The sequence below is a fragment of the Taurulus bubalis genome (genome assembly GCF_910589615.1).
Source record: "Taurulus bubalis genome assembly, chromosome: 4".
Classification (NCBI taxonomy): domain Eukaryota; kingdom Metazoa; phylum Chordata; class Actinopteri; order Perciformes; family Cottidae; genus Taurulus; species Taurulus bubalis.
The window spans coordinates 21129831-21154398 of NC_136592.1; the positions used below are offsets into that span (position 1 = coordinate 21129831).

General features: G+C 40.1%; 1 protein-coding gene across 1 annotated transcript in view; it reads left to right on the forward strand.

Annotated features, from left to right (window-relative positions):
• The window catches only part of unc13c (unc-13 homolog C (C. elegans)), a gene marked incomplete at both ends in the record, with an annotated part of 87360 nt that extends 68354 nt beyond the window's left edge, over positions 1 to 19006 (forward strand). The window contains 11 exons of the mRNA XM_079217306.1: positions 223 to 300; positions 1031 to 1057; positions 4298 to 4386; positions 5186 to 5323; positions 7076 to 7199; positions 8630 to 8689; positions 10564 to 10644; positions 13962 to 14109; positions 16819 to 16911; positions 17224 to 17383; positions 18721 to 19006. Coding sequence (XP_079073432.1) covers positions 223 to 300; positions 1031 to 1057; positions 4298 to 4386; positions 5186 to 5323; positions 7076 to 7199; positions 8630 to 8689; positions 10564 to 10644; positions 13962 to 14109; positions 16819 to 16911; positions 17224 to 17383; positions 18721 to 19006 — 1284 coding nt within the window. The remainder of the gene's footprint in view (positions 1 to 222; positions 301 to 1030; positions 1058 to 4297; positions 4387 to 5185; positions 5324 to 7075; positions 7200 to 8629; positions 8690 to 10563; positions 10645 to 13961; positions 14110 to 16818; positions 16912 to 17223; positions 17384 to 18720) is intronic.
• Positions 19007 to 24568: the final 5562 nt, after the last annotated feature.

Genomic DNA, 24568 nt, shown 5'->3' on the forward strand with positions numbered 1-24568 from the left:
TACTAGTTGTACCCTTCGGAAAATGTGTTGCAATTATATGGGCTAGTCTCAAGTGTATGATTTCAATAGCTGTAAAAAAAAATTTAAAAAAAGGAAGGAGGAAGGAAATTCATGTTCTATGTTTTTGCAGGATGTCAACACTGTTAAATAGTATACATATATAGTTGGTTGTATGACACAATACACTTTAGTTTTATTATTATAATACTTGTACTTTTACAGCCCTGCATCATCCTGAACAACATTCAGCAGCTCCGTGTGCAACTGGAGAAGATGTTTGAGTCCATGGGTGGCAAACAGGTCTGTGCCTACTGTATCCGTCTGCTGTGTCTGTGTCACGTTTTGAGGCAATTCATTTTCAATTAAATTAAGAGTTTTCATCCTGTTTTTTTTTTTTTTTTTTTTTAAATGTACGAATTATTACAATGTAGTTCTGCAAAGATCTGCGTTCTTCCACAAAGTTAGCTAAAGAACAGTGTCCCCAGGGCTTCAACGGATTCAGTGTCTTTCAAATGGACACTCCAGCCTCAGATCAGCTCTGTGCTGTTCAATACATGCTGTGTCATGACCATGTAAATGATGATTCCAGATGACATTTATATAATGTGAAAGTGAATTGGCCCCAACAGTGATGTGCTGTAATCCTTCCATCAGTTCTGCACTTATCAATGTAATAGACTAATCTGACATGTTTGCTAAAATCACCTTTTTGACCTCAACTACCTCAATAACGTCTTTTGTACCCAATCACTATTTCCCTTACACTAACCCTCTTTGTGTATAACGTGTTGCCTTTTTGTAAACATAGTGTTAAAACCCTATAAATCTGTGTCTCTTGGGTTTGGAACCCCGTTGAGTATTTTCCCTGTCAGTCTAACCTGAGAAGCAGCCGCCTCGGCTTCTTATTACTTACACGCATGTTTCTCTTCTCCTGTATCTAACGCCTGTCTTGCCTTGCGTTTTGTCTCCCGTCGTTGTGTCTTCTGTTTCCCCACCATTTCCTTTCTGTGCTCTCTCTCTCTGTCTCCAGGAGGAGGGGGTTGTGTCCTTCTGTAAGGTGTGTGCAATAGGACCCGTCAACACCCCTTCCCACCATTTACCAAATGATACCAAAAAGCACGCCCCCTCCCCCCTGTTCCTCCCTGCCACCCCTCACACGCTTCTCACCCCACTCCCCAAACCCCTCCAGCAGCATGTGCCACAGAGCATATGGAATCTGAATTACCCATCACCCCTCTGGACGGACAGCTCAAGCTCACCATCCCCAGCGCTCTGGGGATAGTGGCTCAACCTTCCCGATCCCATCTTTATTTTTAGCTCGCTTCCCCCCCGTCTGCCACTTCTTTATCCATGGCTAATTTAGAATTGCGATATCTATTTTAGTCTGTTCTTCCTCGTATTTTGTTCTTGGCGCAAAAAGTGGAATCAGAGGTTCGCCCAGTTGCTGGCTGAGGTTTTGATCAGCTCTATCCATTCCCCAGGCTGCAGCCACAAAATGCTTCTGACAGGATTTTTCAGACCGTGTTTAATGAGCTTCTCAAACACTTACAAATCTCTCCAGCTGTGTCCTCAGCTGATGTGCTGCTACCTCCCCACAGTTAGCAGTTCTAGACCTGTCCTGGAACCCTCCCCGACCATTATTGTCTGAAGAATAATGAAACCAGAAGTCTTGAACTCCCTTCGAAAATCAATGTAAATTGTCAATGGACATTGTTAAGAACATCTCAAGGAATTTCTCTTGAATATTTTTTTTGCAGCTGAGGTGTATTTCAGTTAAAGGTTTGCCATTAGGTTCCTCTCTGCAGAGTAGCCTATTCATTACGGAATAATTTCCTATCAGCAATTAACTCCCAGAAAGCAAATGTAATTACCAAGAGCTGTTATCATAGTATGACCAATAACAGAGATTAGCAATAATCTCTTTCGGTACCCACATTCAAAGAATCATCATGGACTGATCTCTCTAGATTGATATCAGGCTTTTTTTTGGATGTTGGTCTGTTTTCTGATATGCTGTTCTCTTCTCACATTAGAGATGGTGGTTATAAAACCTTTATTTATTTGGCACTGTTCAGATCAAACTATATTTCGTGATAGCAACCCTGCCAGAGAGTAGATATTGTATTGTTGAAACAGGCAAAGGGAAGCAAAGCTGGGCTGCTGTTGATAGGCTGTCAGCCAGGATAGAGTTTGTGCTCTCAGGGGGACTCTGGATATCAGTCAGCGTCCAGTGAAACTCACTACCGTGGAGGAGCCAGGTGCTCAATACATTCTAAAATGGATGTTTCCTTTGCTTAACGTTAAATTACCTTAATACAAATGTAGGTAATCCTTAATTGCAAAACAAGTATTTGAATGTCTTGTGTTGTTATTGGTACACATATTGACTACTTAAACCAGTTTCTGAGAGTGCACATGGCGAGTGAAGGACATTAGACATCGGATCTATTCTGGTATACCCAATATACATTATACAGCATTCGTCAATTTATTCTTGACATTATATACCATTTTAAGATAATCCAAGACCTTCATAAACCTGACATTTTAGAGGATGAAGCTTTGATATTTTGCATCTATAAAACTGCCTCACTTGGCAAGTCAAAGTAGCTTTGAATGGAGGCGGCCTTTCATCCTGGGAGACATATGACTTGAGCAACAAGAACGAAGAACCACATACCGTCAGAATGGAATTTTCTCCTCTCAGGAGGTGACAGGTGTCTTAGTTTATATAACAGCAGGGTGAATATCCTTTAGCAGGATTCACATTAAGACACAGTGTTCTGGAAATGAAATGGAGAATCTCAATTTCAGAGACTGCCAAGCTGCAGATTAGAGCCCAGTCACAAACTTTCTCCAGGCCAAGAGGAACTGATAAAAGACCGTGGCCTACAGTATTTTTCTGCTATCAGTGGAAAAGATGTTATCCGTTACTCAAAGACTAAAATAACTCAAACCTCTATGGTCAATTTTCTCTGTGACAGGAAAATATTGAATGCCGCGATCGTTACCATTGAGGTGACAGCAGTACGAATGTGAACACACGTGAACACAAACACACACACTCATATACATCTATCCCGTTTGTGCTGAAGATAGAGGCATGTTTGCCGAATAACAATGTCTATAAAAGGTTTAGTTTACACTTCTGCTTCCCAGCTGAGCCATCCGCCACAATACTGTGCGAGATGAGCGGCTCCATAGCTAAGCTTACCAATTCTAATATGACGATGTGTCATGCATGTGGTGCGGTGCCTGGCCTCACACATCCATCTCAGGCACTGAGCCTCTGCGATGTGTGTTCTCCACCCCCATCCAAAACATCAATGTTTGGACATTTTTTACATGGCGAACATAATTCATAAACACCGAGACAAACCGTGATGCAGATGCACTCATACATGCGGTTGGTTAAGGACACACAAATACACTCGCACAAAGCACAGCACAAACTTGTGATATCCACCCATGCATTTGCTTATAATAGGCTCCAAAACACAAACATCTGCACATTCATCACATGCATACAAATAAAAATGGTGCTGCAGAAACCCAACACATGCCATGCATGGGCATATATACATGCTGTAAATCAATTTTGCAAATGTGTTTGTGTGAGCTGGTATATGGAAAATACTTCATTGCAAGATCATGTTGGATTTTGCAGAATATCATACCAGATATTTATGCACATAATGCATGTATTTAGAAAGGTGTGTAGCAAACTATAGCTCCAGATATGAATCGAGTTACATCAACATCTCCTAAATAATGAACAAAATATTGGAAAGTTGCACACTCAAATTAATTAAGTCAAAGAAACACATGCAGCAACAATGTCCTTCCTGAACATAAAAAGTCAGGAAGAGGATCTCAGTATCAGAACATATGTAGGATGTATGTATATATGACAGTACATTTTTTTCCCTTGGATATTACAATGTCAAGGCTGCCTGACAGCAAACTCGCTGTACTGTAACTTGTGTAGTAGTGCACACAAATATTTCCTTTTGAAAGACACTAGCTGGCTGCTTCTTTGCCGTGTCTCGTGACTCGGCAAGCAATCATCATTGCAGCGCTCGCAGGTGAGCCGTCCATTTGTATTCAGAATGTCGCTCGGCACAGATGGCAGGCAAAATGAGTGGGAGGCCACCAGCGAGGCAGGTTACTTCTCTGTTCCTGTTGTCTTGCCATCTAGCACCCCCACCCCAGTTAAGGCAGAGATTCAGCGCTCTCGTCAGTGTGGGCTAATGTATGGAGTGTAATGATGTAGTAACTGTCTATTTTCCTCTGACAGCTGGATGCAGAGGCCAGTGATCTACTTAAGGAGCTGCAGAATAAACTCAACACAGTGCTGGATGAGCTCAGCGGAGTGTTTGGCTCCAGGTGAGCATTAGTGTGACTCAAAGTGTGTGTTCGGGCTCATTTTCATTATGGTTAACGTATCTATTCATTTCTTGTTCTTCCAAAGAATGTGTGCCTGGTAATTGGCATGGTGTAAATTGAAATGGGACAGCACTTTGCGGCGACAAAACATGTTTTGTACAATTCTGAGTTTTTAATTTAACATTTTTATTCCCTGGCTCTTGCCTTACGACTTGAGAGGTTATCGTCAAATCTATTAACTTGTTTTTGTCAAAACACCTTCAATAAGCAAAATTCAAGTAAATGGTTGGTGAATGCACCATATGTGTAATATAGCCTATGCTTGCATTCCTCTGCTTTCATGTTTTTCTGTTTTTTTACGCCTCCAAGCTTCCCCCGGTAACTGCATGTTTAGCCTCAAAATGCTATGAGTCGTGGGTAATTCCCTCAAGCAGAAATGCAGACTTAAAGAAAGTGTGCTTAAAGGGATCAAAATCAAAACCCCCTCCCCTTACCAGGTTTGCACTCACCCTGTGCCTTGCACTCTCATTGGATGTAGCTCCCCAACAGATTTAGATATTTAGCATACTAGAACTATATCTGGAATGTGTTTACGATGCATCGGGGAGCATCTCGGCTTGCCTATGATCTGCGGCTTTTGTCCAGGAGCTCCAAAAACTGTGGGAGAGCGGAAAATAAGGGCTAAAGTCGTGTAATAAGAACAAGGCATTAGTGAGCCACAACATTACTCTACTGCTGCAGCAGAAAATATGAACCTAGGAGCAAAGAATTTACGGGATTGTTTTTTTCTGTCACACAGTTTCAAAGGTGTGATCGAGGATTGTGTGAAGCAGATGAACCAGGAGCTGGTTCAGATGAAAGGTACGGCCAAAGGGAGCAACGCTGCCATGGATGCAGAGACTGTCCTCCGGCCTCTTATGGACCTCCTGGATAAAAAGTTAGTATTTACTGGATGCGAGAGTTTAACCTTTCGCATGTGAGGCAGTGTTGTACTTTGGTCTTCATCAATGCCAACCTCTTTAGCAAACCAATTGAAAGTAATTAATTCAGGCATCAATAGGCTGTGCCATCAAGTTTAAAGGTTGACCTTAAGGGGATTTCAGAATAGGATTTCACCCGGTAAAATGTACTCTCGTAAGCAGCGTGGCTGGTGGGCTAACATAATTATAATAATAATAATTGTATTTACAGTTATTAACTTCTGCCACTTGTACATGTCCTTTTTCTGTTGCTAGTATTCATCACAAATGTTAAAACAATTTCCTAAATGACAGGCCAAATCCTTATCTTGCACAGAAGCTGGATTCTCGTGATGTTATGAGATGACGTGAGAATCACTTATCACAAGAAAATCTATCTTGTCAGACATCAAGTAATGCGTCTGTGTTCAGCAAGTCTGCACAGAACAATCTGCGTGCTGAGAGGAGTTACTGGCAGCTACTGGCGCTGCTTAGGTGTGTGTGATGTGACACCGGCTGTTGTTCTAAATACAACAGGGACTTCTATAGAAGTAGATCATAGATACAAGTATCAGGTATATCAGAGTATTTATTCACTGAGAGAACAGCAATGAACAGCACTGGAGGTATTTCTTGATGCGAAAAGCTATTTCGCTTTTCTCCCGACTGGCTTTGGTCAGAGTTTGATTAACTGATGGTTCAACCAATCACCTGCCAAGTATTTTCTGAAAGTGCCTGCCCTTTCCAGACAGCTTCTCAGATGGTTTTGTGGAACAATCAATCTGGTGTGTCAGGTTAGCCAATCACACCACATCATTCAAATTGACTGGTATCAAAATTCAGTCAGATTGAACTTGGTGCAATAGTACCAACAGAGTTTCTGAATTGTTCAACTAGTCCCGGTTAATTTGTGTGATGTGGTTGTATCAGAATCTATAAGGTCAAGTTGATTATTTGATATACATATTTCAGCTACCTCTACCCACTAATGTGTGTGACCTCTCTTCTCAAAAGTAAGGAACATTTTCTTGGCCAACCAAGGCTGGTTGTACATACCTGTATTTTGGTTTCTATTCGGACATGTTGTCGTAATGTTTAAAACGTTTAAGCAACAGGTATTCAGAAATGGCACTGAGATGGTAAGTGAGGTAGTCAGAAGGGGTCCAACAATAACCAACACATTTCAACCTATGAAGAGTTTTTTCAAGTTGTATTTGTTTCTATTTCCAGTTAACTGTTTGATAGATACAAAATAAATATAATACAGAATACAAATGAATACAGCAGTATAATGATTACTACCATTTTACATTTATTTTTAGGCCAGTTTTATCTGTTAATGTCTTCAACCTTCAAGGAATGTATTTATTTCCATTCTTCAAAAGAACCATCGTCCTGATATGCTTCAGCTGAACTCTGGAAATCGCTCTCAACCATTTGTCAAAGCAACATTGAGGCCAATAGGGTATTACAGGGAATCCTCTTAATGATATGGAAATACCAAATCCTTCCTCTTGTCTCTGAAACCCTGCTTGCACAATAGGGTGAGATTAAAGCATAAAGCTGCTGCGTTTAGTCTATGAATCACAGGTGTTTTTTTCTTCTTTTCTTTAATCATATTATTTATGAAAACGTCATCACTTATTGTTGTCTGTAGCCGTGTTGGCTTGGTTTGAGACACATGCTTCGAGTGTTGACCTGACACATGCCATTATTTTGTCGCTTTGCAGTTTGATGTTATTTGCCAAAATATGTGAGAAGACTGTGCTGAAACGAGTCCTCAAAGAACTTTGGAAAATCGTGCTGAACACCATCGAGAGAACAATTGTTCTGCCTCCACTGAGTGACCAGAGTGTGAGTTTGATCAATCATCTGTTTTTTCCTTATTCTGTTACTCTTCTATCTCTTGGCCTGCCCTCCACCTCCCTCCTCTTCTCCACCTGTCTCTCTCTCTCTCTCTCTCTCTCTCTCTCCCTCTCTCTCTCTCTCTCTCTCTCTCTCATCCTCCATCTGTTCAGCTCTCTCATGCTCCTGCATAACATTCAAATTACTGTACAGGAAATGAAACATGGCATCTCTAAATCTTCGCACACGTGAGGTGAATTGTTAATCCTTCTGTTAGAGCTGGGTTGACATTTTTTTATCTCAGGAATATATTATTCACTGTTTTGTAGTTTGGGGTTTGTTGCCTATGGAAACATTAAATTGAACTTAAATGCCATCATGTCAAGCAGTTTAAAAAAAAAATCATCTCTTTGGCACTTTGAGTTTCCAAAATAACTAGCTTTAAAGATGCAATGTGTAATGTGAAGTGATGCAAAGCCACCTGCTCCGAAGAAACGGGGGCAGCATTTCAGCTTGGACCAGGTAGGCAATTTCTACCTGGTCCAAACAATGTAAAACAAATATTTAAAAAAAGACTACTTACTTACTTACTAACAGGAAGGCAGGAATACATTGCATTTGACATAATTGCTCAAACTCTGAGAGCTGGAAAAAAATCTTATAATCTCCATGTGAGGTGACGGCCTATATTTTACATCAGCCATCTGTGTGTTTATTGTTCCACTAACCGGGGGCTGTTCTGTACAGTTCAGTACACTGACCCCAGCGCCCAGAGCAACTCAGATTCAGCCAGCTCAAACCCCAGCTCCAGGAGTCACAGCTGGCCGGTGGAGTGCTCGGTCTAACCTGTGTAAAAGCAGCAACATCAATTGTGTTGACCTGGTAGGGAGTCTGTGCACTCCTCCTGGATCAGAATCCCAGTGCAGGGGTTGGCACTGGCTTTGAGCTAACTGGTAACTCTGGTAAGCTCTTCTCCATATCTATCATGCAGCCTCCCTGCGGCAGGAAGGACAAGGCGATGGTGTGAGACGTTTCCTCGTTTCTGCCTACTTTTTATTTATTCCCAAAAAAGTACTAAAACTTTCTGGAATGAGGGCAGGCTGGCCGCTACAGTGACTCACTATCGTCTCTGAAGTATCGAGTGGTATTACAAGACAGAACAGGTCAGGTCCAGCTGTTTGGCGTCCCACGTTCAGTAGATATCTTGGCAAACCAATACATAGACATAACATCATCACTGTTACTGCTTCACATTCTGCTGATACTATTAACTTATTCTTTATGTTATATCTCACACATTCCACCTTTTAAAACACACGTATTTCCCCCCTTTGTCTTCTGTTGCTCTTCTGTTTGTTTTTATAACATTGTTTTCCATATTCATCTATTGAGTGTTTATTTTCCTTGCATTAATGGCAACATCTCTGTCTGTCCAACAGCAAGGAGCTCAGATGATCTTCAATGCTGCCAAGGACTTGGGACAGCTGTCCAAACTGAAGGTAATTTTTGGATGGACCAAATGCAGGTTTAGCTAATCTTAGCTAATTTTAGCTAAACTTTGCCCACTCGTTGTCATCTCAGTAAACACGACATCTCTAATTACGCTGAACAATACGTATTATATTGTAAAAAGTATATCAGAGGCAGATAATACAGATATACCCAGACTCTTTTCTTTAGCTTTCCAGATATGTAACTACATGTCGGAGTGAATAACACCATGGCAAGGTACCGAGAATGTAAAATAGATGTTTCACTCATCCACAGTCTAAAATTGTTTGGATGGAAATAAAAGGATCAGTTAACAACTGCCACTTATTGTGTACTTAGATTCCCTTTATTTACAAATTTGGATGTATGGATTATGTAATTTGGAAGCATTGTTATGTAAGCTACTGTAGGCTTTACATTGTACAGTGTAACTCAGTGCAACACTAGCTGGGCTGATCTCTAATTGCTGATGTGACCGGAGGATGTGTAATCCCTCGAGCTCTGTGTAGTGAGTCATTGGAACGGATCAGTGGTTACACTGTGGTTTTACTAACAACAGCGGTATGACAGTTCCACAGAGAGGTATGTTAGCTCTGAGTAATACAGGAGATGCAAACTCAATATGCGTTTTTATGCATTTATATATGAGTATGTGTACTTGTGTGTGTGTGTGTTTGCACTAATGTTTGTGTTGTTTGTGGGAGTCTGTCAGATGTTCTTTGTGGGGACTTCTGTGTACAGTATGTTAGTACACAGATGGGTGTGTTTCACTACTCAAGCATTTAAAAATAGTTTCTTCATCATCTTGACATTTATGATTATGACTGATTGTCTTAAGCTCAATTAATTCTTTTTCATGTTCAAAATGAAATCCTCTCAAATTACTATTCAAGCACTCTGAACTTTGACCAATGTAATGGCAGAGAATGGCAACAGAGTCACTCAGGCTTATATGTTGTTTGTTTGACAGGAATATTGTTGTGTGCGTCTATCCTTTGAGCTGGTCATTGTTGGGCTGCACTTATCTTCCAAAGCATATGTCACAAGGGAGGATTTGTTGTGTTTTATTTGCTCCCCCTCTTAAATTTGGTAGAAAGTGAACCATTTATTTTCATTCAATTATAGATCTATGAGTAAATATATCATAAAACACACAATCAATTATATGTGAACACACAATTCTACCCACCCCCTTTTTTGTTTTATCGAATAAAAAACATTGAGTTTTTTTTTTTAAATTCAAAATAAGTTTTCCTCCTTGCAGCCTTTCATTATTTTGTCGCTTGTCTAGGAGCAGATGTTGATAAAAGCATTTTTGTCTCACACCAGCTCTTTAAAATCTGCTTAAAATAGATTGCTGGGAGATAAATCTATATAATATTTCTGAATATAAGCATATGCAGCTTAACATTTGAGGGATGGTATGTGCGTTTTCACATTGTATCAGATTATACATCCCTCTTTTAAATATGTTGATTAAATGTTTTTTGTACACACGAATAGCCAGACGGATGAAACTGTGCAGATTAGGACCACGTTTGTAGTAATGTTTGCATCGGTGATTTGAAGACCATTTTCATGAAACATTAATGCCATTTTTAGGGCAAACACCTTAGAAATAAGGGAGTGCCAGAAGATATTTTACTGTAATCTATTCACAAATTAGGAAAACTTCAATTATAATTGACAAAAACAAGCATTTTTCATGATTAAAATAGATTATTAAAACAAGTATGAGACAAATTTATGAGACACTCGCAGTTTAAAAATGATTGCAATTGGTGCTGTTTTGTAAACAGTAAATACTCAACCTTGAGTACCGTGGCACATTTAAGGTCATTACCATTAAACTGAGTGTTTGACTTGAACTTTCTCCCTCCAGGAGCATGTAACACGAGAGGAGGCCAGAAGTCTGACTCCACGGCAGTGTGCAGCCATGGACCTCGTGCTTCCCACCATCAAGGTGAGTTTTATGTAGATTACAGTGTTGGCTGTAAGGCGAGAGACACCGGGGGGGCTAAACTTGACCTTAAGAAAAGACAGGAGAGCTATAAGGCAGAGCAGAGCAGAGATATGCTAATGTGCTTTAATGAGAATTTTGTAAATCAAAGACACTGACAGTGTGTGTGTGTGCGTGTGCGTGTGTGTGTGTGCGTGTTTGTGTGCATGCGTGTGCACGTGTATTTTTTAATTATTTGAATGTCAACCGACTAAAATGGAGTGAAGAGTTATCCTTCACTGTCAGCTCACAATTTGCAAATTAGCAAATTTGCATTAATGATTTGAAGTCTCGTCTTTTTGATATTATTTCTATCTCCTTGCTGTTTCTTTTTGATACACAAAATAGCTGCAAGGAGACGAGAGGATACGTAATGAATTCATATCCAGGAATATGAGAACTTGCCAAAGTTCTCAGCAAAAGAAAGTGTAAAATGCAGCGCTGCTAATTTACTGCCATATACTCGTTTTTGTTGTAAGGGGATTTGAGACAATTTCAAGACCAAGCCACAGTTATCCAGGGACAAGAAGAGAGTTATGGTGAGGTGCCACTAGGGGAACTCTGCATCATGAATTGCAGACAAAACTAATTGATTCTGCTGTCTCCAAGGAAACTACCTGCAGGTTTAGATCAATCATGTTGCTGGAATTCTGTTCATCAGTATTTCAATGAGAACAGTGAATTAGCACAGATCAGTAATGCCTTGGGAGAGTTAGAAGATCAGACCAAGAAATGCTGTTCAGAGGGTTATTTGCATCATATTGTTCTCATTGAGTTCACAACAGCGTTAAACCTGTTATCTACAAAAGACAAAAAATGCGATTGATGCATAAAAGGGGCAGAATATACTGTACATATTGCCTGCTACATACATATAATAATAGCAATATTGGCTTCTACTATTTCACTAGTGAGCCCAAATGTTACAACGGCACATCTTGTATTAATACATGTATATATCAGAGTGGCTAAATATATCTCCTTGAACATTTTGCTTTGAGTGCATTTAGTGATTATCCCACTGAAAATATTTTATCCAGACTAAACTTTGATCCTGCGAAAGCTAATGGGTAGGATAATGGGTAAATGCACTGGTCCATTGAGGAGTTCATATGTGATGGCAGATGGCATGCAGTCTATTCAACTGTTTCCCAATAATGGACTCTTCATTCCTTATTTTAAACTCTGGCTTGTGAGGGATTGTCAAAGAAAGACAGCTGTTTCTTTCTTTCTAAATCCAGTTTTGTTTTTCTAGATAAATTTTTGTGTGGATGGTCTACACATCAGAATATGCCCTTTTTCTTTTTCTTTAAGAATAAACCCTGTTTTTCCTGTTGTGGAGTGTGACCTCACCTGGTTCACCCACAAGATGTCTACCGCTGATGAGCCCTCAAGGATAGAGATGAACAAAATACCAAAAATTACATTTAGGAAAAAAGAGATTTCACAATTAGGGAAAGATAAAATAAAGAACAGAAGCAAAGGTAAAGGCTAAAGATACAAGACTGAAGAAATATAGTCTTCTGCAGGAAGGATGGCAGTCTGGCAGGTAATTATGCCAGAGGCAGGGTGGCGTTATTGAGCATGTGGGTCGATGCTGCCGAGTCGCCTGTCAGAGGGATGCAGCATTGCAGCCTAGCAGAAGCACTATGGGCATCTTCCAACACGGAGAAACACACTCCATGACCAATAAACAGTAATGCAATGATGAGGTGATTAGATGAGCTTTTCTCAATTCAACAAATATAAGCATAAACAATATAAGCCTAACCACAACATGAATGTTTAACATTACCTTAAGATTCCCCAACAACAAATTTAGACAAAACTATTGAATTCCCCTCTCAGAGTGTAGCTTTCGGGAATCGGCAAATTGCGGCCCGGACCAAGCGACCATTCTATGTGACCCTATGTGACCCTTTGTCCAGGAGCTCCACAAACTGTTGGAGAGCAGAAAATAAGGGCTAAAGTCGTGTAATATGAACAAGCATTAGTGAGCCTAAACATTACTCTACTGCTACAGCAGAAAATATGAACCCAGGAGCGAAGGATTTACGGGATTGTTTTTTTCTGTCACACAGTTTCAAAGGTGTGATCGAGGATTGTGTGAAGCAGACCCTATGTCACCAAAATGTGTATGTTTTCAATAACACATTCATAAAATGAAGTTGTGATATATCAAACATATATCTCTTTGAAATGTCTGGTTTACCTATTCAAGTTAATATAAGGTGATACGGAAATGGCAGTAATTATTACCAGAAAAAATGATTTACCCACTAAGTCACAAAGAGTTAGGGTTTCGGAAGATTCTTGTTTTCTTTCACTATAAATGTAGGCATTAAGTTAATAAATATTGCAAATGCATGTTGATTTAATTTGATAGACATAGGGGTAGGCTATAGGACGCAATTTAGCATAAACTTGTATCTATAAGATATATGTATTGTTCACTGTAGACTACGTTGTATGTAGATTAAGTACATCATCCTCCCATTTACTGTGTGATGTCCACCCATGACTAACCACCTGCGTGCCAGATTATGCATCACATCCGTCAAATATTGTGACACATGAGCCAATAACGAGGCAATGAAAACAGTGCCTCCCTCGATGCTGATTAAGTAAAAATAAAAATTGGGGGCGTCATTCTATGTGCGATGAGATGATGTGGCTCAAATGTCAGCCGAAAAATTTCTGCACCCTACATCTACCGTATTATTTCATCCAGTGCTTCTAAGGGTATGAGATTGTGTTTCCACCTTCTGACTTGGATCACAACAATACATCCAAAAATAACTCTGCAACAACTCCAACAAATTAGCTTTGGTACAAAAGAATAAAGGGTTTAGAAATGTGTTTCCAAGTACTTAATCTAAACTTTTCAGCAACACCTCCTGACTGTGGCCACCCTCCCACCTTCCACAAGTGGGAGTGACAGCATTTGAAAAGAGTGCAAAGCCTGTTCTGTCCTCAGCTATCAGGCTTATCAGCACAATTGGGCATTAACTATCCCAGCATGGGTTTCAGATGTAAATGCATGGTAATTAGCTACAAAAGTGGCGATTACTGCTGCCTCTTGTCTGGTCTATTTATGTGTTTTCGCCTCCTTTTTAAATACATCCTGTCCACATAATCCTAGGCTACTGTCAGCCAACTGCAACCCGCTGCCGTATATGAACTCAAAAGAGGTTGCTATCATGTTCAGTTAATGCAAAGTTTCTGTTCACTGTGTGAAATTCTGCTGAAAGCTGATTTGTTTCTGTTTGTTTGTTTTTCAGCAATACTTCCATGCTGGAGGAAATGGGCTGAAGAAAACCTTCCTTGAAAAAAGCCCCGATATGAAGTCCCTCAAATATGCTCTCAGCCTTTACACTCAACCTACAGATGCCTTGATCAAGAAATATATATGCACCCAAACCTCTCAAGGTAATGAGCTAGCCATGATCAGGGTCAATTAGGTTTCAGTTCAGGGAGTGAAATTACCTCAGTAGTCAAGTAATGAACAACTTTAGCTGTGTTCTGTAGAGGTAGCTTCAGGTAAGAAATGGAAGCAAGACCAAGTGATGCTAGAAGATGCTTAGATCATGAAAGTGGCTGAATAAAAGCACACATTGTGAATAATCTCACACCACAGCACTTAAGCTTTTCTTCAGATACTAGTTCGTGAACATAATTAAACTTGATACACTCTGGTAGTTCAATTCAAAAGACATTTTGTTGCTGTTGATGCAGCCTTTTTACTTCAATAACAGAAAACATTTAAATGCATAAATGAGAAGGAAAGCCTTGTTATCGCCAAATCAGGAGCTCCTTCTTTTGGTATTTAGAATTGATTGAAAATAATCTGACTCCAGTCCCTGGATCATTGTATCCTCCATATATCTTAGCTTCCTCTTCAAAGCAGTTAATGTGTTCTGAGGATCTCTCTGTATAACTTTTTTTGCTTAGGCTTATATGTGCAGTGAACATCACAGTGATTGCATTTACCCCTTCACTGTTTAAGTCCTTTATCTCTTTCACTGTTAATATATAAATAAAAAATGTTCAGTGGCCACCCCGTACCCTGAGGGGCTTGAATGCTCCCATGCTCTATTTCTCCCTCTCTTATTAGAGACATGTACAACACTGCCATGACACATTTATAAGATACAGTGTAAATGCATAAATTCCCTCTTGTTCTCTTTCCCGCCGTCATCACCGACCCACTTTTATGTGTCGTTGTCATCTGTCTTCATGTGGACGTTTTTTCCCCATCGCTCTCTCCAACAAGACGGAAATACCTTCAGGTGTACGAAGAGATTCGAGAGGGAATTCAGCCCAGTGGGGCGTTGAAGCTTTAAGCTCCTGGCCGCCTCAGTGTGTTCAGCCTTGCAGAACGCTGCATCGGCAGGCAGCAGGGAACAGAATGGCAACGAGAGAAAGCTAGTCGGCCAGCCAGGCAGCCAGCAGGCCCAACCAGCGGTCTCCTTCTCGCTAACTGGCAGATGGGCATAAGCGCACAGTGTTTCCGACTTTCAGTGCTGTTATGAGATCGCTTGATATGGTTCTGTGCTTCCTCTCTCCGAGTTGATGCCATGTTGTCGCTCTTTTATCTGAGGTGGTCTAACGCGATGCCTGTAAAGTGGAGTTAGTGAAGTGGTGGATGCATTAGGTCATTAAACCGTGTGGAGATGTGCTGATGCTTGATGAAGCACAGTGGACACTGTTTCATTAATCACCGACCCCGGTGCTCTGACACGTTTAGACCATGGCGTGTGTTAGTCTATTCCTGTAAAGTGTGTGTTTGGACACATACAAGTGTATTCATGTTTGTTCTATAGCTACAATACAGAATAGTACTAGCACAGATAAACACGTCTTTCTTCATCAAGTAATTTCCTGTGAACATTTCCCAGCTTTTTGCTTGTATAGGAACTGTCCGTTGATTTGTCACTTTGTTTTGTTTAGAATATCATATTGGTTGTTTAAAACAGCAAATGGGAACATTTAAATCAATTAAATCACAGCTCTGCAATAATGAATGCCTACAACTGACCCCTCTTATCTGTCACCTCCTTTTGTTAGCATTTCCCTCACTTGATCTTCTGACCCTCCTCACTGCCACCTTTTGTTTTATCTGTGTTTGCTTTCTCTTATCTCCCTGATGCGGCATTCATCTTGTTCACACTCTGCTCTCCCATGTCCCTCGAACCTCTAATCCCAGTCAGAAAACATGCAGCATATATTTATTAACTACATTATTTTAGCCCTTAGCTGATGTAAATGTGCTGTGCTTTGCCCAGGTAATATGTCCTAGGCTTAATTCCAATTCCAATAAATCAAAAGGCTTATTTTTCATTACCAGTTATAATGGGCACGGCATGTTTGGTACATATTGATTAGCTATTGGATCAACATGTCCCTTCATCAACCAGACAGGCACTTGCCTTCCAGTGTTAAGCATCTGTTTGTCCCGTGCTGGATGAAACACAACTCCCTGCATCAGGGAAAATGAGACACATGGTCAGCAATGAGTCCTAATTGTTTACTGGCAGCAGTATGCCCGCATGTGTTTGAAACCCTTTGCAGGGTGTGGTGCCCAGAAGTATAGCTTGGCCTTCACTCTTGTCTCCTCTCTACCTCCTTTCTGATAAGTTGTTTTGCTTTCATTTCACTTGAGTTTACTGCATACAGTCAAATGCAATGTTTTGTTTGTATTCCTGTTGCGTTGAACAGGATTTCATTGTGCGGAACATTATTTTGTCAGTGCTTCCCTCCACACCATCTGCCTTCAAACCAAGCAGATTATTTCTTTTATTTTTTTTCTTCTTGTTCAGCCTCAAGCTAAAGGAAACCCTGGTGTTGCTTGCTACTTGGCTGCCATATGGTGAATTCAAGTTTACTCCCCTACTGTTTTTCTTGGGTTTAGTATTTTATTTATTCATTTATCGACACAGAGAGCGGTGTTTTTGCACAATGCTGCACCCACAGTTTGGGATCATATTTTCTCTCTCTTACTCTCAGTGTTCTCTATTATTTCTACTTCCTTATCTCTCTATTTCTCTCCCTGGCTTCCTCTCAGCCACTCCTCCATTCTCAATGATTTTCATTGGGCTCTTTTTTAATTCTCCTCTTGTTGTTTTGGTGTGTGTCCAGGTCAGTCATCCAACGGATCCGTGGGGGAGGTGTCAATGCAAGTGAATCTCATCTCTCACCCTGGCACTGGAGAGCACAAAGTCAGCGTTAAGGGTGAGATTTCCCTATTCTTTATGATGGATTGATCCCTGCACATTGTTGGACTACAAATAAACTCTTGCAGTTTGACTCATATAAGATATCTAAATATGTTTATAATGAATGTTCCAGATAAGTTCTGCTATCAATTGATAATATTACATGTTCTATATTTAACCAGTTCTCTGTGGGGAAAAAGTATGAATACACATTGACAAATAGAGAATAAGGCCAGGAATATATATTCAACTATCATTAGCGTCTGACTTTATTCTTAACTGTATCTATATTTATGTTGCTAATTATTGTTTACTCTGTATTTCTCAGTGTTCGCAGTAAACAACCTCATCTGGCAAACCAACGCCATGTTCCGGCCGTTTGTGGAGGTCAACGCTGTCGGCCCACACCTGGCTGACAAGAAGCGCAAATTCAGCACCAAGACCAAGAATAACAATTGGTCACCAAAGTACAATGAAACATTCCAATAGTGAGTAATCATGAAACCTGCATCCTGCATGGTAGTTACAGAGGTAAAGAGGGAGCAAAGCTCAGGGTGTTTTCAAAAACCTACGTTGTTATTATTAATAATATGAATTATATTATCCATCATTTTGCTGCCTACGTACAACCTAAACATAGTCAACATTATATATCTGTACTATATGCTACAGGATCTTCAAACTTGCTATCTACATACTAAAAATTATCCTTTAGCATCATTACCACATAATATCTGAGTGCCAAAGGTTGTCGATCCTGGGAATGCAATGCAATTGCCTTACCAGCACATCTGATCATTAAATGAAAGTGACCATCAACACCAGAGTGACCGTCAATACCAGAGTGTAACATCAGTGCTGTCTGCATATATATACAAGGCCACCAGTATAAATGGCCTCTTCGCCACTTCCTACACCCCTACTTCTGGCACCCTTGCTCTGACCTCACCTGTCGTAGAACTAAGCCGTCATTTTGATCTAAACTACGCACCCATAGTTCCATGGCTGTATCTCGCACAGTTGTGATGCGATCTCTGTGACAAAATATGTCAAAGTACTTAAAACCGCTACTGTGGCAGTACAGTGGCTGTACAGTAGGTGTATTCAGGACCACACAACCCTAACCCACAGATACTCACACACAGACTGTCTGGTGAAAGGTGAAAACAATACCAGCGCCGCTGTTCTGGCTGGCAACCAAAAAGCTGCCTCCGAATAATTGCTCATTTGACTAGAGACATTAATTTCACTTGCAAAACACAAATGAATTGTCTCATCACAGACACACATTTAATAAGCTGTGGAAATATCACCCTGCCACAGTCTCTTCCTGACACCATATTCATTGGGAACAAAGCCGAATGTCACGGGCCAAAAACTAATTTGTGTGCACAATTTGTGTAATATTCTTCATAATGCCACTTTGGGCTCTTAATTATGTTAGAACAATATGTTTTTTTTTTTATTACATCAAAGTCAAGTTAGTATACTTTTAATAGACTTACAGCTAACTTGGCAGTGTTTAACCTGTCACAATGAGGTAAACCCTACATGTATATTATCCACAGTTTAATAGTTTCCTTTTTTTCATCTTTCTTGTTTTATTGCTGCCTCTATTGTTTGTCATTACCATGTGAAGTGCCTTGAATACCTTTTAAAGCACTATACAAATAAGATTTAGTCTTATTATTATTATTATTATTATTATTATTATATATAACTATACATACAGTAGTATAGTTGAACACTGCTGATGTTGCTTCCTGTGAATTTATTTAAACCCTTGAGAATGACCTTTCTGATCTCTGCGTGTCATTTCTGCCAGTGTTCTAAGTAACGAACATGGTCCGGAGGCCTACGAGCTGCACGTCTCAGTAAAGGACTACTGCTTTGCCCGTGAGGACCGCATCATCGGCATGACGGTCATCCAGCTAAGAGAGCTAGCAGACAAGGGCAGCTGCTCCGCCTGCTACCCCCTGATGAAAAGCATCTCCATGGACGAAACTGGCCTGACCATCATGAGGATACTCTCTCAAAGGACCAATGACGAGGTGGCCAAAGAGTTTGTGCGTCTCAAGACAGACACACGCTCGGCGGAGGAAGTATCATAGTGTGCAAAAAAAATGCAGTATTAAAAAAGTTGTGTTGTCTTAAGTGGGAGATAAAAAGAAAAGTGAGAAGGAGAGGGAGCAGTAGCAACAGCTGCTCTTTCTGGATAGAAGCTGGAGAATGAGATTGTCCAAAGAGAAGCGCAAGAGGCCCAAATGTGGCGAGGCAGCAAGACAGTGAGAGAGAAAGAGTTGTGTTTGTTTGTTTGTTTTTGTGCATGTGCGTAAAACATCTGTTGGAATGTTCATTTTAAAACTACAGTATGTACAAGTGTTTACTTACCGTATGCTTACTATTAAGTACTATATTCTACGAGTTATGTTAACGAGACATGAAATACCTTTTGTACAACATTTAGTCTTTTTGAACAGAGATTTGTTCCAATAAAGTGCCAAACCAGTGAAAAAAAGAACAAAACTAACGTATATGAATTATGGTGAACTTTGTATGTTTGAAATTTGCTCGATTATTTTGTCCGGTGTAAGTCATTTTCTGACAGTGTGGCGTTTTGATTGTTGCAAAGTCTTTCATTTTGCATCCTCGTTTTTTGGCTTCACGTTCTTCCACAAAGCACTGTTGTGCATGTCCTCTTCTCGGTCATGTCTCTCCCATGATTCTACAGTGGTCACCGAGCTGGGTCCTGTCCCCTTGCCTTCAAACTGTTTGTATTTTAAGTCGACCTGAAAATAGACCATGTTTTTTTAAATGGCGATGACTGCTATGTAAACCTTCATAGGTGTTTGTAATTTTATAACATGACAACAATGACGACAGCCTCCAGTGCTAACAGTCTTAGCAGACAGGATGGAAATGTTTTCCTTTTCTTTGGCTTTTTGTTCTTTGTTTTTGGCCATCAGCTGCCAGCCTTTCTGAATGACCACTGTGAACATGAGCTTTGGAAGGCAACTTACATGACATTGCTGACAGTTTGATATTATTGTTTAATATTTTTCCGATAACTTTGTTCTTGATAAGCTGCCAAAGTTATATAAAATATTTGTACAAAAGCAATCCATTACATGTATGAAGATAAATATGTACATGTGATCTATTACTTTTTCAATGCTTAATATTTGATTATTAATAGGTTGGTACTAAAATTTTATTTTTTTTATTTCCTGTGAAGCTGTTAACTAATATGAAAGTTACACATGTTACTTTACACATTAGTTATGTCAGCTTCTGTCATCAAATTATTTTTCTTCATAAAGGAAAGAGTCTAACATTTGGTAAATATGCAACATTCCTATGTATTGCACTGATGGCGAATTGTATGTCATGTAAATATATTTAGTGAGATATTGTACAAAAGTCTACTTTTCTTCAATGTGCATAAAGTATGTGCAAATATGTTAAACCATCTGGGTCATTTTGGAAAAAAATGTGCAGTAAGCAGGCCTTTACCACATAGCTTCCAGTAGACATAATGAAAAATGTGGTCCATTGCATCCATATTGGCTGTCATAGCAAAACAGAAACTAATCGATGTTCACATTTAAAAAAGAAAATGTGCTGTGAAAATGATTTTCACTGGTTTGCAGAAGCGTTTGGGTAAAAAAAATGAGAAGAAAAAGGATCAAAACTAAATATCTTTTATTCCATATATTTTTCTTCCTTGTCAAAAACCTGCATAAACTTATAATGCAACTTTACCTCCAATAGTTCAGTCAGAGATTTGGGTGTGTTCTGCAACTAGCGGCTAACTTAGCCTCAGACAGATAAGGAGCAGGTTGCAAAGGTTTGATAAACTCACTTCGTTCTAACTATGCAACACAGATTTTTCTCCCTTTTCAATCTTGGAGTCATCAGCCCCGTCCAACACTGCCTCATAAGACGCCACTTGAGGCAATACGTCACTCTTGCATAGCTCCCACTGGAGCCACAAAATTGTTATTACATTTTTTTGTAATAGTTTGGTCGTACTCCCCAAGACTTGAGATACTTTGATGTGAGTTCCCCTTTAAGTGTTACAAACATCCCTCAATACACCGTGATGCACATTTGTCAACATTAACACCAGAAATAACTATTCCAAACTCACACTGAAGAGCATTGCATTTGAGAACATGCAAAACAATATATAGCTTAAAAAAAGGTAAATATTTTCGTAATGGTTTTGAGTTCCAGTGTGAGACACACGGGCTGCCTGGTAGAATATGTTTCCTACCCACCTACTGCATAACATCGTCCTAGTTGTGTCTTCTCAAGGCCTACGTTGTCAAAGTTTCTCGAGTGGGCCTCCGTCACAGTGAACATTTGTCTCTCTTGATTTCTCCACAGCCTTGTGTGTTTGAGTGTCTGTGGATGAAACATTTGCTTTGAGATCAGTTATGCTCCATCTACTGTCAATCATTCAACACCCACAGAAAGAAAAATGCAGGTCTGTGGCAGGAAATAATCCTTAAAAAACATGTCACTTACCAAAGCTTTAATGCCACGTTTTACATGTTTTTCTTTGGGCCATCTGTGTTCACTCCAGAGACGCACAAAAGCAGTTCATTTCTGGGTAAATGTGAGAATTTAGCCTGAATCCAAACACTGTAAGCCCAATGTAATGAGTCGCAGGCAAGACAGTATAATTGTACCTGGCATGGGGAAAATCTAACTGTATAAATGTAGGTACATTTTACAATACAGAATGATACAAAACTATTATTTTAAAGAACCACTACAAAAATTACATTAGAAATAACTTGTTCTTCTGAGAAAAACTGCCGTTCATTGAAACCAATAATGGGCACAGCCGGTCTCTTGATCAAAAGCCCACATAGGGAATCTAATCACCTGGAACCAGCACATAAGAGAGCCAAACAAAGTAAGTCCATTTGTCAGTGTCACCCTTTTGTCTGTTCTTTACAGCTGCTTTCCAATACTGAAGGAGATAGGGGAAAAAAGGATATCAAGAGATCGACAGAAAACACGGCGGTGTGAGAGCGCAATGAAGATCTGGGGAAACTAAAGAGAAGAGCTTCAAACATGGGGGGAAAAACTTCAGAGAAAATGATGGGATATGTGGGGGTATTTTTAGTTTTGAGTTATAATGCACAAAAAGACATCACGCAGACATGATAGCACTGCTCATGTTTCTCCACAGGGATTTCCTCAAAGATTACTAAAGACACATGTGGGGTGAGTATTTGTTTAGTGTACTGTATCATTTGATGTGTGCACATCTACACAGAACCTTTGAACCAAGTTTTTCTGCACTGTAAATTATATTTCTAATATCCTTTAATGTGGGTGAAGAGAAGTCTTTTCACAGCAGACATGTTGACATGTCAAAGCAGGAAAGTGTAATTGACAACATTAACGGCCTGGCTTACTATGGGTACCTGAGCCATCGTTGTTGAAATCTGTTTCACCTTCATTATGTCTGCATAAAACGGTGGAAGCCTATTTAATTATTACAATACTGCATGAATGTAAAGGTTAGCATTTATACTCACTATAAGCTAAATTGATAATAATATTACTGTTTGGATTATTTACTAATATTTTATTATGTTTATTTAAATGTCAGGGATTGTTCTGTTGTGTTGAAAATGCAAAATAAAAAGTAAAAAAAAAACATTACAGCAAATTTCATCATTGTTAAAAAAAATCCCCAAAAGCTACTAGCCCCCACCAACTTTGAAAATATGTGTGCAATATAAATTTTCCATTCTTTTCTTTTCATTAGGCAAGTATATGCCAGTCACACCAGCAAAGAGAAAACGGAAGCAGGGGAAATGGAAACGCTGTTACTCACGTACCCCCAGAAGGAAGGGAAGACTGAGCAAAACACTAACCTGACTCATCCGAACCGTAGAGCTGCCAAGATGCAAAATTACATCAACTTCCGCAACCTTGACCCCTCATTTGCATGTTGTCAACTCCTCCAGGAATTTGTAGTCATCTGCAGCACATTTCAAAGGGCAAACTGATCTCTGATAAAGAGCTGGTTGATATAATTTATGGAAAGATGACATCCATGTTGTGTCGACCTAGCAGCGGATTTCTCTTACTGACAATACTTTGGATTAGATTAATAGAGTATATTCGGGGGTGACTAATTGAGCACATGACAGGAGGATGAAGCTCAACAAGAGGAGGACACATTATCCATAAGTTATGGGCCAAAGGAACATATCCAACTGCGTAATAATGTGATGCAGCCAGCTGTTATGATTCACAGACCGACAGACATGAAGCATCCAACCTGGACTTTTCTGTGTCCTTCAAACCAGAAGGCTGTTTATTCTTCGGGGCAAGATTGATGGAGCTCACTTCAAGGGAGGCATAAGTAATTTAGGGGCGACTGTAGCTAAATGGGAGAGCGGGTCATCCTTCAATCAGAGGATTGGTAGTTCAATTGCAAACTACATTTAACAAGTTGTTACTGATGGCATGCATATGAATGTTATTTTGATCCTGTGGATTTAAATGTTCCAACATTTGGTGTGACCTTCAAGATAGATTAATTAAATTGAATGAAGAATTAGTTCCTACATTAAAATTGCCAAAATGTCATCAAAGTACACTACGGATCATTTGTATTTGTCATGGCATTTAAAGCACAAATTTAGAGGCTCTGGACACGTAATTATTCATTATTATCAAGAGACTAATAGACGTTTTTCAAAGGAGGGGTATTGACTCATCAAAAACAGGTGTTGTCAATAACATTTAAATTATCATATGCTTTGCATACTGTCTCACTGACACACTTAAATCACCTGGAGCCATAAAGTCTTAGTTACATCTGTGTTTTTCAAATGTCCAAATTTATGCTGTAAAAAAGGTCCTCCAGCATATATTGTACACTACATTTACCATCTGCTGTTGGGTTTGAGGGTCACTACATTGTGCACTCAAAACCATCCCACAATAGGAGTGTGTTGGATTCCCTGTCTGCTCGCAAGTCTCCACCCCCGGTTTCCGCCCACTGCCACGCCCCTCTCCTTCATCCCATGGTGCGGAGCTGGATCTCCGCACCACCTGGTCCGAATTTGCGAGGGGGACGAATGGAAGACGGCCTTTAACACACCCCTGGGACACTTTGAATATTTGGTGATGCCGTTTGGACTTACTAATGCCCCTGCCGTCTTTCAGGCCCTGGTGAACGATGTCCTCCACGACTTCTTGAACCGTTTTGTGTTTGTGTATATTGACGACATTCTCATCTTCTCCCCGAACCCCCAGGAGCACACCAACCATGTTCGCCTGGTTTTGCAACGGCTGTTGGAGAATCAGCTCTTCGTTAAGGCTGAGAAGTGTGAGTTCCACGTTACATCTGTGCAGTTCCTGGGGGTCTTTATCGAGGAGGGTCAGGTGAGAAAGGACCCCGAGAAGGTTAAGGCAGTAACGGAGTGGCCGGTGCCCACTTCAAGAAAGAAGCTTCAGCAGTTTCTGGGTTTCGCCAATTTCTATCGTCGGTTCATCCGGAACTACAGCGAACGGCAGAACCACTGACACGACTCACCTCTTCCAAGGTCCGTTTTTCATGGACCCCAGAGGCCGACAGGGCTTTTCGTGCCCTCAAGGATCGGTTCGTCTCGGCCCCGATCCTGGTCCACCCAGACGAG